The sequence below is a fragment of the Dendropsophus ebraccatus genome, chromosome 9 (genome assembly GCF_027789765.1).
Source record: "Dendropsophus ebraccatus isolate aDenEbr1 chromosome 9, aDenEbr1.pat, whole genome shotgun sequence".
NCBI lineage: Eukaryota > Metazoa > Chordata > Amphibia > Anura > Hylidae > Dendropsophus > Dendropsophus ebraccatus.
Window position 1 is genome coordinate 43,723,539 of NC_091462.1, and position 14,337 is coordinate 43,737,875.

The 14,337-nt window shown below is 41.6% G+C and overlaps 1 protein-coding gene across 1 annotated transcript; it reads right to left on the minus strand.

Moving 5' to 3' along the window:
- Nucleotides 1-907: 907 nt before the first annotated feature.
- On the minus strand, nucleotides 908-3,843 carry GBX2 (gastrulation brain homeobox 2). The gene is made up of 2 exons (XM_069985198.1): nucleotides 3,339-3,843; nucleotides 908-1,446 (listed from the first exon to the last, which is right to left on the minus strand). Exons 1-2 carry the CDS (start codon nucleotides 3,841-3,843, stop codon nucleotides 935-937), a joined length of 1,017 nt encoding a protein of 338 aa, XP_069841299.1. The 3' UTR covers nucleotides 908-934.
- Between the last annotated feature and the right edge of the window lie 10,494 nt (nucleotides 3,844-14,337).

Consider the following 14,337-nt stretch of genomic DNA (forward strand, 5'->3'; position numbering starts at 1 on the left):
GAGCATGCCCTGCCTTTATCTGCCATTCAGCTGGTTAGCAGCACATCCAAGCACTGGCATGAAGTGACACAGAGAGAGTTGACCCTGCCTGCTTCTTGCTGGGATCCCAACTCACTTTGTGCAATTGCCACAAATAACCTGATAGATCCCAGGCATCAACATCCAAAGAGCAGCTCTGGGTCTGATCTGCTACTTTATAACAATTATGGATCTGCCTCAGAATAAAAAAAGCTTCCCCCCCCCTCCTCCAGTCATCCCCACAAACCTGAGCCCTGGTAAGTGACCTTCATTGTGGTCCCAGCACCCCCTCCCCAGCCACAGATGATGACACTTCCAACCTTCTGCAATTAAATAGTCTCTCAGAAAAGAAATGTACATTCATTTATTTCTTGTCCAACAGACCCCACATGTCCTGCGCTATTAAATCCCACACAGACCCCCCTCCCCTCCACATCATCACACAGATCAGGTTTGACAAAATGAGTCTCAGAGGGGATTAGTCAGGACCTATATGAAATGACCCCACATCTCCCAGACTGCTTTGGTCCGAGTGGGATTATTTATTAGTGACATTTTAGGATTCACAAGACTTTTTTTTTTGTTGAAATTCATCATAACTTAAAGAGAAGTATGAGACACTGAATAAATTAATCACAACATAATCTCAAGCTCAAGGGAGCTAAACCAGAACATCAGTTTATCCAAAGAGGGACTCGAATCCCTTTAAGAAAAGAAAAAACACAGGGGCCAGAGAGAAGTTTTGTCCCAAATGGTCTGGACTTGGCTAAGTGTCCAAGATGAGGAGACCCCGACCCTGTGCTGAGGTTCTCCCAGTTCTCCTAATAAATAGTAAGAGGTTGGCATCTCAGGCTACAGTGAGTTATGGGAGCACCACCAACCTGCTGCAGTCTATAGTCTGGTGCTGGCCAGGAGCTCAGGGTCTAGCCTGCTCCAGCTGCTGGTGTTGGCTCCTGATGGCGAACCTGCTGACATGGACTGGGATGGGGACCACGATTTTGGGGTTCCTGGAGGGCTCCCCAGTTTTGGAGTTAGCGTTCCCAGCCTTGACCCTCTTCCACTTGGCTCTGCGGTTCTGGAACCAGATTTTGACCTGGACCTCGCTGAGTTTGAGGGCATGTGCGATCTGGGAGCGCTCGGTGAGGGACAGGTACTTCTTACAGTGGAACTCCTTCTCCAACTCCAGCAGCTGCTCGCTGGTGAAGGCCGTCCTCCTCCGCCGGTTCTTCCCGGTGGATGTGCTGTTACTGGAGGGGTTGGGGTTCTGGGGGCTCTCCTCAGGGGTGTCTTCCTCCTTGTGGGTCGTCTGGCAGGAGATGTTGTCATCTGAGCTGTAGTCCAGGTCACTGTCCATCAAGTAGGAGTCTTCCTTCCCTTTCACCTCCTCATCCTTCCCAGAGTCTTCCTTCCCCTGAGCCCGGACAGCACCTGCACAAAGGACACAGCACACAGGTCACATAGAGGAACAACACGAACATATAGAACAACAGTCACATATAGAACAACAGTCACATATAGAGAAACAACAGTCATATAAAGGAACAACAGTCACATATAGAGAAACAACAGTCACATATAGAGAAACAACAGTCACATATATGGAAACAACAGTCACATATATAGAAACAACAGTCAAATATATAGAAACGACACGAACATATGTAGAAACAACAGTCACATACACTGACTAGTAACAGGAAAAATCAGCATCAACAATGTTTTACTTTAACACATAGAAGCGACTTGGTGTAATGAAAACTATAAATCTATCAGTTTGCCAATCTACAGTATCTATTCTCTATTCTCTGAATATCTATAGTTCTACCTATTTTATTTACCTGTTTGATATATTAATGCGATATATATATATATATATATATATATATATATATATATATAGTCTCTACTCCTCAACTATCGCTCAGTGTCTCAGTACACAGTTAGCTATCGTTTAATTCACTGTATCTATTATCTAGATATCTATTATTCTGCCTATCGCCCAAGTTACAGTATCTGTAATCTATCTATCTATCTATCTATCTATCTATCTATCTATCTATCTATCTATCTATCTCCTATCTATCTATCTATCTATCTATCTATCTATTATCTATTATCTATCTATCTATCTATCTATCTATCTATCTCCTATCTATCTATCTATCTATCTATCTATCTATCTATCTATTATCTATCTATCTATCTATCTATCTATCTATCTATCTATCTATCTCATGTTTCTATTTCTGTTATATATGCCTGATTATACATTTGTTTTACAAATACTTAACCATTGTTTATATAATAGAGATTCAGAAACTCTACCGAATTTCCAATTAATATTTTTCTGATTTAAATCAAGTAAATATCTATCTCCTATCTATCTATCTATCTATCTATCTATCTATCTTTCTATCTATCTATCTATCTATCTATCTATCTTCTATCTAATCTATCTATTATCTGTCTATCTCCTATCTATCTATCTATCTATCTATCTATCTATTATCTATCTATCTATCTATCTATCTATCTATCTGTCCATTTCTCTCTATCTTATTTTCTGTTCCATAATAAATAATGGTAAATTATAAATAATAAAAAACCCACACAAATCAAATCCACCAGTGGAAATAACAAAAATCACACGCTCCTTTCTGTTACTCTGTTCCCCTTGCTTTGCTCGTGAGATCGTGGATTTCGTTCACGCTATATCCCGTGTATTGTTCTCTGTGGATATTCCATATCTATAAGCAGAGAACTCCTAATATTACCGCGCTGTATTACGGAGCCATGGACCCTGCTATTACAGCCGCTTATATACCTGATATCCATAGATAATATCAGCCTTATAATTATGTTGTAGGGGACTAAGGCAATCCGCTGTCCCTGTTTGGTTCACACTTTAGTTTATAAATCGACTTCTAGACATAACGCGATCCGACGCTTTTTTTAGGCGTTTTATAATTCACTCATTCACTGACGCGTTTCTACTATTATTCTCTTTTTATTATTATGATTAAATCCTATCCTAAATATTGAAGTTTAAATTTCAGAATGAGAAACTTTTCAAGTGTTCCCATATCTGAGATCCCCCAAATGTACAAATCCTCCTGGCCAACGCGTTTCAGTCGCGGAATTATGGATGTAAAATGTATCCTGGATAATTGCTGTTTATATTGTTGCTAATTAATTGAGCCGGGTGCTAATTATTCCGCACGTGTGTTACCTGCCTGGCTATGTACATAAGAACAGGAAACTTTCTGCCTGACTTATCCAGTGACATATATATACGGCTACAGCCAGGTGTGGGCACTTACCTAGGGCGCTCTCTGAGGCAGAGAATGGCAGTAAGGTCCCATCCTTGGTCACATAGCTTTTACCAGTATCTTCTCCATCTGACTGACCCCCATCACCTTTATCGAATCCTCCTTGAAGACTTTGGCTTCCAAACTTCCTGGCTACTTCTTGGTGCTGAGTTGATGCTGAGAAGCTGCCTGGCAAAGTGGCCATGAGGGTGGAGGTGAGGGCCATGCCCTGTGCCAGGCTGGAGCAGAATCCACTGGGCAGGCTGGGGATCTGGTGATGGGGGTGGGCAGAGGGGAGAGTGGGCTGCAGCGTGGCCTGGGACAGTGCTGGGGGTGGAGGGGGTGGGGGTGGCAGCACTACAGGCCTGTATGGCATGAACATTGGATATCCTGTGTAGACAAAGTGCCCAGGACTGGGCTGTGGTGGGCTCCCTATCAGGGAGTCTATGCTGAAAGCTGTACTGCTGCCCAGAGGACGCTGCATCATCATGAGAGGGGGCTGGAAAGCTGCACTCATATAAGCTACTGGCAGAGGGGGCTGGAGGAGAACAGGTAGAGACCCCAGATAGAGGGCACACAGGCGGCTGAGGAGCTGGCTGGAGATGGGCACTCACCCTGTCATAGTGTCACTCACTCCCAGAGTTCTAGTATCAGCAGCAGGGGGTGAGCTCCTGGAGTAACCCTGGCAGGAGGGCACAGGCTGTGGGCATCAGCTCCCGCGTCTTGTCTAGTGGAGCTGACACTTCTTCAGGGGATAAGAGGTTGGCTGCTTTCTATAGGTGCTCTCTGTATAACTTTGTCCTTTGCTTCCCCTGAGGCTTTTGTGCAGTCTTCTCTTTGTCTTCTGATAGTTCTGTCCTCCTTGGGTCCGATCTTCTCTTCTTCTTCCTCTCTAGTGTCAGGTGTATGGAGTGGAGAATGGTTCCCTGAGTGACTTGGATCCTCCTCCCCCTGTGGAGTCTTCCCCTCAGTGTGTCTGCTGTCCCCCTCAGTCTCCTGGAGCCCCCTGCTCTTGGGGTGTCCGATCTCTGGGTGACCTGTGTGCTGTGCAGGCTCCTCTCTCTCTCTCCCGGGTCTCAGCTGCTACAAACTCGGATCCTATTTCCCATTCACATATTGCTACATTTTAGAACCTTCCCTCGGTCACGTGTGCCGCTTCCTGCCTTGTGATTGGCTGGCTGTGTCCCCAGACCTAACCCAGCACACACCCCTCGCAGAGTGTCAGGATGGAGTGGAATCGTATACATGTCCCCGTGTAAGGGACCCGGTCACCCAGCCCTGTGTGCCCACTGTGTGTAGGGAATAGAGAGCTCCATCCTGCTGTATGGAGTCTGCTGTGTATAGTCAAGTGATTGCTTTATGGTCAGGACTGCTCCATTTACAGATGATCCTTCTTCTTGCTGCTCTTAATATATATATATATATATATATATATTCTGTTATGTTGGTCAGTTCTAGTCTGTACAGTGTGCTCGTAAAACTACAATCCACTATCGATCTCTCTATATAATATCGGGCTGCGAAGGAATCCCACCTAATCGTATGATCGTATACACACACAGCCAACTGTCCTCCTCTTGTATGTCTTTCTTTCTTTCTTTCTTTCTTTCTTTCTTTCTTTCTTTCTTTCTTTCTTTCTTTCTTTCTTTCTTTCTATCTCAATACTCAATATATGGAAATGAAGAGACGATAGATAGATAGATAGATAGATAGGAGATAGATAGATAGGTTAAGAATATCACAGTTACAGTATTTATACCTATATAGTTACATTTTATTTTGGTACAACAAGTATTGATCGCATACACCTTCTAATTTATGGTTATTCTTCCTATATTTGTTGTGACAATCGCGAATCCATTGTGAGATATATATATATATATATATATATATATATATATATATATATATATATATTTATTATTTTCTTTGTTGTGAAAATTATATTTTAATATTTGGAGCATAATTGTGTAAGGAACCTTTTCTACTTGATCTTCACTATTTGCTGAATTATTCCTTATGCCATAATGATGGACTTTATTTGTATAGGAGAATACACCTGTTCTCAGCAGCGGACTGTGGACGATTTTATACAAGTCATATGTAAGAAGCTGATTTATTAGAGAATATAATTTTCTATCTATCTATCTATCTATCTATCTATCTATCTATCTATCTATCTTCTATCTATTAATCTATCTATCTATCTATCTATCTATCTCCTATCTATCTATCTATCTATCTATCTATCTATCTATCTATCTATCTATCTATCTATCATCTATCTCCTATCTATCTATCTATCTATCTATCTATCTATCTATCTATCTCCTATCTATCTATCTATCTATCTATCTATCTATCTATCTATCTATCTCCTATCTATCTATCTATCTATCTATCTATCTATCTATCTATCTATCTCCTATCTATCTATCTATCTATCTATCTCCTATCTATCTATCTATCTATCTATCTATCTATCTATCTATCTATCTCTCTATCATCTTATACCTTGTCCTCTCTATTACACCTCTGCCCTTTTATTGTAGTCGTTGTGATTTCTACTTTGTAACTTTTATTATGATTTTCGACAGACTTTATAATTTCCATCTCAGAACAGTTTTAGTTCAATAATTATTTTGTAATTTTTTTTTTCTCTCCTTGTTGTGTTCTATATTTATATGCTCTCACTTGATTATATATATATATATATATATATATATATATATATATATATATATATATATATATATACCGTTTCCACCACGGTGTACTTTGTATACTGTATTATACCGTCGCTTTTTATTTGCCACAGTAATTCATACTAAGCAAGCTGCTCTCCTGTCTAGAGATGTAACAAAGTTGTATCTGTCTCTGACCATCCCAGTAGTTGGGTAACTCACAAGGTGCACCTGCAATCCTATGAGAAACCAAAGCCCGTATTATTGCTGCTCCATTTCGCCTTATATCATAGCATTATATCCTGTGTGTATCAGACTCCTTGTCCTGTACTGAGCAGTGTGCACTATCACATAGACCAGACGTTATCAGCCCCTATCCTGGTGTCATCCAGCTCTCTGCTGTCACTAGGTGACTGCTGCCTGTCACTCCTGCTGATGGCTTCCCTCTGCACTGGATGTGCTATGGTTTTGTATAGGGGGCTCCCAGGGGTAGTTGAATCTCCATTTAGATAATTCAGTCCATTCCCAACTCATTACAAGCTGTCCTACTCCCCCCAGCCCAGACCCTACAGATTACACCGACCACTCAGTGCTATTGTCCCCTCTGCTTGTAAGGAGGACTAGGACTGCAATCCCCTCCTTCTCCTATTTATTTATGGCTATTTATTCTCTTTGCTCGCTCAGTCTTACCATTGCCAAACGTTGGGGAAGTGTTGTGAGTGAGGTGGGGTGAGATCCCCCCTCCCTCCCTTCTTCCTTGGGGACAACAAAGGGAGTTTGTGTCCTCTCCCCATCTGGACACAGCAATCTGCAACTTGCAAAACATGAAAGCTCCATCTTTTTGCCTGAGAGTATTCATCCCCCTTTATACAGGACTGAAAGCCCCCAATAGACTTCTGGAAGAGAAGGGGGATCCATGTGATTGTGGCTTTGAAAACTCTCTCCTGCAATTATGTAAAGTAACTATTGACTCTCCAGCAGGAATCAAAAGCCCCCCAGCCCTGTCCCCTTTCATTGCCTGACTCTCATGTTTGGCTTTTCAAAGCATCCCCAACACGGATTCTTTCTAGAGGACAAAGGGGAGGACAAAACAGTCCCCAGACTTGTAAATTGGATGTCAAAAGACTAGAAACAATTTGAAGACCAATAAATAATGAGCAGAATTGAGCAATAGGAGAGATCAAGTACTTGTAAATGACTCTCCACAGGATCAGAAACATTGTAGAAACTGGGGATCCCATAGAGGTTTGGGACCTTTATGGACACCCCAAACATGCCATGGTGACTTACCCACTGAGCCAACACTCAGATGGACTGATGTAATCTGAGAAACTTTACCATGTGCATTATGTGCTGTACATAGAGGAGGGGGCTAAAAGGCTAAAAGTTTAAAGGAGCCTCCAGCCTTATAAAAAGATTTGTTAATATTCTTCACACTTGATATGAATTTGATAGTAGAATTTGAAGTAGAATTTGATAATAGAATTTGATGTTTTTCTGTAATTTTGGGGACATGCAGCTGTACCCACTTTAGAACAAAGTGTTAAAAATTCTAACTCTGAGAGTAGTTATTGTGGGTGTGGTTATTTTAACTCTTTTCTTTCAAAAGTGTAGTTTTTGTGTGCCTAAGTTATAGTTTTGTGCCCTCCTTGATGCCTGCTGTTAACCCCCTGCACCCCAGAATGTGGGTAGTATCCGGTGGGGTTATGAATAGACCGGTGATAAACCGCTACTGTGACACAGCCCTAGGTTAATCGATATGTTCCGGGCTCAGCTTCCCATGTCACTTGTCCCAGTGCTAATAGCAGGGGTGGGAACATAGTGAATAATTGAGCTAGAGATGCCCACCTTACTGTCTCTCTAAATAGATGGAGTGGGAGGGGGGACAGTCCAGCCCAGTCCCCTACTCTGAATAACAACAACCAGTGTGGACTAATATTATTATTCCTGGCACACTTAAAATTCTTTACTTTTTCACGGATGGGATATGTGTAACAAGACGAAGTGCAGAAGTGAACTTTTTTCAGTAAAGCAGCAGTTATTTCATGTAGGAGAAAGTTCTCACTTGATTTATACAATTATATGGGGATGTATTCTTAGACCGTCATCTCCGAACATAGATTTATCAGTAATTTTTGTCAATCCAACAGAGTATGACTGGTAATGGGTGGAGAAAGAGGGCAAATGGTGACATATAAGGAAAAACATAGTGTATTGGCCCTTCGAAAATATAGAGGGATGTAAACCTTAACATTTTTGAATTTTTTGAATTGAAAATCATTGCATGTATATAATTTAAAGGCGTGGAATATATTCTAATATTTGTTAACATTTCCTATAAACAAAAGGATGACAGATTTATAGAAGGGAGTTATAAGCGTCAGTAAATGCTCATATTTGAATGTGCCGTCCAAAAAAACAGCCGTTAAGCGGCCAAAAAAAGACATTGTGTGGTTGTGGGTCTTCACATGAATGTGCATTGTGATACATGGTGGTCGCTGCTGGTGAGTGAAGCATATTCTGAAAATATGTCAGTTCTTGAACTGGATACAACTCTCAGCTGTGAGAACTATCATGTCTATATAGGTTCAGCCTTTACAGTTTAGTAACTTTTACAACACAATGATAAGGCTTTGTTACCTAAAGACTAGAAAACCCTCTAAACGTCCTGTAAGAACACTATATGGACAAAGTGGTGGAGCACGGCTCTTTGTTACTTAATAAAGAAGTTTTATTCAGTCCCATTGCCACTGATATATAAGATCCAGCCCCTACCAATGCAGTCTGCCTTTACAAACATTTGTGAGAGAATGGGTCATTCGAAAGAGCTGACTGAATTCCAATGTGATACTGTAATAGGATAAAACGACTGCTGCAACAAGTCAGGTTATGAAATTATTCCCTCCTAGACCTTCCATGATCAACTATGAGGGGTATTACTGAAAAATGGAGGATTGAGGAACCAAAGCAACTCCGCCGTTAAGGAGTAGGGTTGGTGCTTTGGTTCATTGTGCATAAAAGTCCCCAATGTTCTGCTAACCTAATAGCTGCAGAGTCAGTTCCTCAATCCTCAGCTGGAAATACAATGAGCACAAAAGCTGCGCCCCACCTAGGGCACATTGGCATGGGATTCCATGGATGAGTAGCTACATGGAAGCCTTACATGACAAGCATAATGCCAAGCATCAGATGGAGCATTGTAAAGCCACCATTACTGGACACTGGAGCACTGGAGACTTGTTCTGTAGAGGGATAAATCACACTTCTGTATGTGGCCGTCTGCTGGGTGACTTTGAGATTGGCCAATCCAAGTAGAATCTTACCTGCCTGACTGCATTGTGCCAGCTATAACGTTTGGTGGAGGTGGGGATTATTCTTCAGGACTATAACCCCTGGTTCTAGTGAAGGGAACCTTTAAAGGGGTTATCCAGTGTTAGAAAAACATGACCACTTTCTTTCAGAGACAGCACCACTCTTGTCTCCAGATTGGGTGGGGTTTTGCAACTCAGTTCCATTGAAGTGAATGGAGCTTAATTGCAAAACACTCCCAAAATAGACACAAGAGTTGTGTTGTCTCTAGAAGAAAGTGGCCATGTTTTTCTAACACCGGATAACCCCTTTAATGTTTAAGCTTACCAAGACATTTTAGACAATCGTATGTTTTCTACTTTGTGGGAACAGTTTGGGTTCTGTCCTTTTCTGTTTTAGCATGACTGTGCCCCAGTGTCTAAAAAGGCATGGAAGTGGAGTGTGGTGTGGAAGAACATTACTGGCCGCACAGAGCTCTGACTTCAACCCCATCCAAAACCCAAGTAGAATGCGGACTGTGTGCCAGGCCCTCTCATCCAATATTAAGGGGCAGGGATGAAGTGGCTCCATGGATTCTACTGGAGCTACGTCACAGAGGGGAGACGTCACACTGGAGGCCAGCGGGTCTGTCCCCAGTGCTTCATGCTGAGCTGGTGCCCGGGAATTGATGGGTGCCATGCACAGGAATCGGGCACTGTTTAAAAAAAAAGGACCGTGGCACCGGCACCCCCGTGACAGTGCCGATGGTACATTCGCTTTAATGTCTAACCTCACAAATTACCACTGTTATAACTGCAAAATGGGGAGCAACTCCATATTAATGCCAATGGACTTAGAATGTACATTATGTGTCCCGCTGGCTTGTATATCCCGGTAGTGCGGTCCATTTTTAAAACCACCGCCCAGTTCCCACCATCTGCTCCAGTTTATGATATGCAATTTGGTCCCCTCTATGCACTGGAGACAGGCAGTCGCCTCCATCAGAATCAGGTCTGGCTGCATCACATAGGGTGTAAATATATAGCAGGAAACCTATGGTACCTCTTATGATTAGTACGTATGGTTGGCAGTTTTAACATAAACAAATAGTAAAAAGAAGTGAAGCCACTGCCTCAACCTTATGATTCATGCAAATTTTTAAAAATCTTTATTACGTACAAAAGGTCAAACAATAGCAAACAATGATGATATTACATATGTACAATAGCCTGTTATGTCCCTGCCTCACAGCTAAAGTATGCCCCCCCCCGGTATGGGCGTCCCCACGCTGCCGATTGCAGGAGGCTGTCCCTATGATGGAGACATAGCCAGAATCACCAATGGAAATGATAAAAAATAAACAATGCAATCTATTCTTGTCTATAAGCAGATAGAATTAAATGAATATAAGCACAGTAAGACTATGTATAATCTATATAGAAACTGGATTATGTTGTCTTTTGTCGAACTCCAGTATCCGATACTGGTACCAGGAGTATCTGCATAGAGCAATTAAGCACCCTATTCCAACGCGTTTCCCCCTTTTTTCTGGTTACACGATATGCGGGTTCATCAGGGAGTATTTGGGTGTTCATGTATGGAATATAAGAGATATCTTGGTCCCAGATAATTTGTGTTCTGATTAATATTGATAGATCTTGCTTGAAAGTTTATGCTCAATCATGTGAATCGAGTCTCCTAAGAATCATATGAGGTCCTGATTTGTGGATATCTTTTATACGTGTAGCAAGTGGCTTGATATAACCTTGATAGATAACACATATGGCTAGGTAGATTTATCCAATATATTCAATATGGCATCAGTCAGGTCTCTTAGTCAGATCCCTCAGATCCCTTAGTTTAAGATAACCACCAATATAGAGATAACTAAAAGGGTCTAACGGTCTAGGTGAGAGTCGGGCTGCGTCCCATGATGTAGAGAGCGTCTTCAAGCAAGATCTATCAATATTAATCAGAACACAAATTATCTGGGACCAAGATATCTCTTATATTCCATACATGAACACCCAAATACTCCCTGAGAAACCCGCATATTGTGTAACACGAAAAAAAGGGGGAAACGCGTTGGAATAGGGTGCTTAATTGCTCTATGCAGATACTCCTGGTACCAGTATCGGATACTGGAGTTCGACAAAAGACAACATAATCCAGTGTCTATATAGATTATACATAGTCTTACTGTGCTTATATTCATTTAATTCTATCTGCTTATAGACAAGAATAGATTGCATTGTTTATTGTTTATCATTTTCATTGTTGATTCTGGCTATGTCTCCAGCATAGGGACAGCCCCCTGCAATCGGCAGCGTGGGGACGCCCATACCGGGGGGGGGGGGGGGGGGGGGGTGGAAGGGGGGGCATACTTTAGCTGGGAGGCAGGGACATAACAGGCTATTGTACATATGAAATATCATCATTGTTTTGCTATTGTTTGACCTTTTGTACATAATATAGATTTTGGAAAATTTGCATGAATCATAAGGTTGAGGCAGCGGCTTCACTTCTTTTTACTATTTGCATCACATAGGGGACAGGATATTGGAGCACCGGGGCACCAGGCCCAACTCCCGTGCATAGAGTGGGCCAAATTGCAAATTAGAAACTGGCACAGATGGTGGGAAACGGATGGAGGTTTAAAAAATGGACCGCACCACTGTGATACACTTTTTTTTTTTTTTTAACTAATCAAAGGGGTACATTTACTTTAAATAACCTGGCATGGTGGCACTGACATTTATAGGTGTTCCCTATTAATATAAACTGACAGAACAACAGTTCTCACCTTTCCATGATACTTATACACACATGCTTTATACTTTGCTGTAGTGTGTTAATTCATCATTAAGTGCTGGCATATGTTGGTATATGCCTTTGTTCATAAACTTTAGTTATGTACTTGTAATTTACAGTCCTTGCACACATTCTGAATTATTATAATTGACGTTAGAGTTCTATGCCGCATTACACAGATGAACGTAATATCAATTTCCCATCATGTCACTCACAGGACACTGTAATGATCAGAGCCATCCAAATGTTTGTCAGCTTGTTTGTAATTGCGGAGAGCCCTGCCAAAGGTTTTTTTGTTCCTGGGCTGCTAGTGATAGTGTGGTCCTAGGCAGATAATCCCTTACAGTAGGAGGTCTGAGGTGAGAAGGTGAAGACTTGATCTCTATCATTTGATCTGCTCCTCATTAGGCCTTCAAAGGCGAGAGAAAATAAACTGTCTTTATTTAGGGCTGGGGAGGAGGGCGGATTGTTAGGGAGATTGGAGATATGGAAATCCCAGCTACCTGTAGAGGGATACAGGGTGAAAGGGTGAACATGGGCAGTCTAATATGGGAGACATCCCCTCTTTTTAGCTATTTGCTCCAGGCAACAATTAGGCAAATTAAAGGAGTCTTTCTCCTGGACTCATCAAAGTAAATACCAGGCCTCAGATCAAGAAATTAGAGTTGTTGTACAGGTGCCTAAAGATGGCCATACACAATAAAGCAATTCTGTGTATTGGGGGAAGCCTGACTACTGTTTTTCAAGTGCTGGCAGAGGTTTCTAATAGTCTCTCATCTAGGTCTCTCTATGGAAATAAATATAAAGACATTAGCTGATCAGAACGTGTGCATTACCTGTGTGCAAGGGTAAGAGGAAAGAGCAGTATTTGGATGTGACAGTGATGATGTCTGTATTACCAGCTTTATCACCAGACAGTGGGTATAACAATCAGATATTCTGCATCTCTAAGGTGATGCATTACATGAGCATCTGCAATGGTTGCACCAAATGTATTAATGACACAAATGTCTAGTTTTGGCTTTGTAAAGTGTCAAGTGTCATTTTTAAGGTAAATATAGTAAGTTTGTAGTTAAACTTTTGGAACTAATCATTAGGCATTCGAAAGGCAAAATTAGTAGGGGCTCAAATGGATACCCTGCTGGCACTGTTATAGTTTTATGTTGTTGGCACTGATATTGGTTGTATCCTGTTGGCTCTGTTATTGGTTGTACTCTGTTGGCACTGTTATTGGTTGTACTCTGTTGGCACTGTTATTGGTTGTATCCTGTTGGACCTGTTATTGGTTGTATTATGTTAGCACTGTTATAGATTATACTCTGTTGGCACTGTTATTGGTTGTATCCTGATGGCACTGTTATTGGTTGTATCCTGTTGGCACTGTTATTGGTTGTATCCTGTTGGCACTGTTATTGGTTGTATCCTGTTGGTACTGTTATTGGTTGTACCCTGCTGGCACTATTATTGGTTGTATCCTGCTGGCACTGTTATTGATTGTATCCTGTTGGCACTGTTGTTTGATTTACCCTGTTGGCACTGTTATTGGTTGTATCCTGTTGGCACTGTTATTGGTTGTACTCTGTTGGCACTGTTATTGGTTGTACAATGCTGCCACTGTTATTGGTTGTATCCTGTTGGACCTGTTATTGGTTGTATTCCGCTAGCACTGTTATAGATTATACTCTGCTGGCACTGTTATTGGTTGTATCCTGCTGGCACTGTTATTGGTTGTATCCTGTTGGCCCTGTTATTGGTTGTACCTTGCTTTCAATATTATTGGTTGTATTCTGCTGGCACTGTTGTTGGATGTACCCTGTTGGCACTGTTATTGGTTGTATCCTGCTGGCACTGTTGTTGGATGTACCCTGTTGGCACTGTTATTGGTTGTATCCTGCTGGCACTGTTATTGGTTGTATCCTGTTGGCACTGTTATTGGTTGTACCTTGCTGGCAATATTATTGGTTGTATCCTGCTGGCACTGTTGTTGGATGTACCCTGTTGGCACTGTTATAGGTTGTATCCTGCTGGCACTGTTATAGTATAGATTTCACCCTGCTGGGACTGTTATTGGTTGTATCCTGTTGGCACTCTTATTGGTTGTACTCTGCTGGCACTATTATAGGTTGTACTCTGCTGGCACTATTATAGGTTGTACTCTGCTGACACTGTTATAGGTTGTATCCTGTTGGCAATGTTATTGCTTGTACCCTGTTGGCACTGTTATTGGT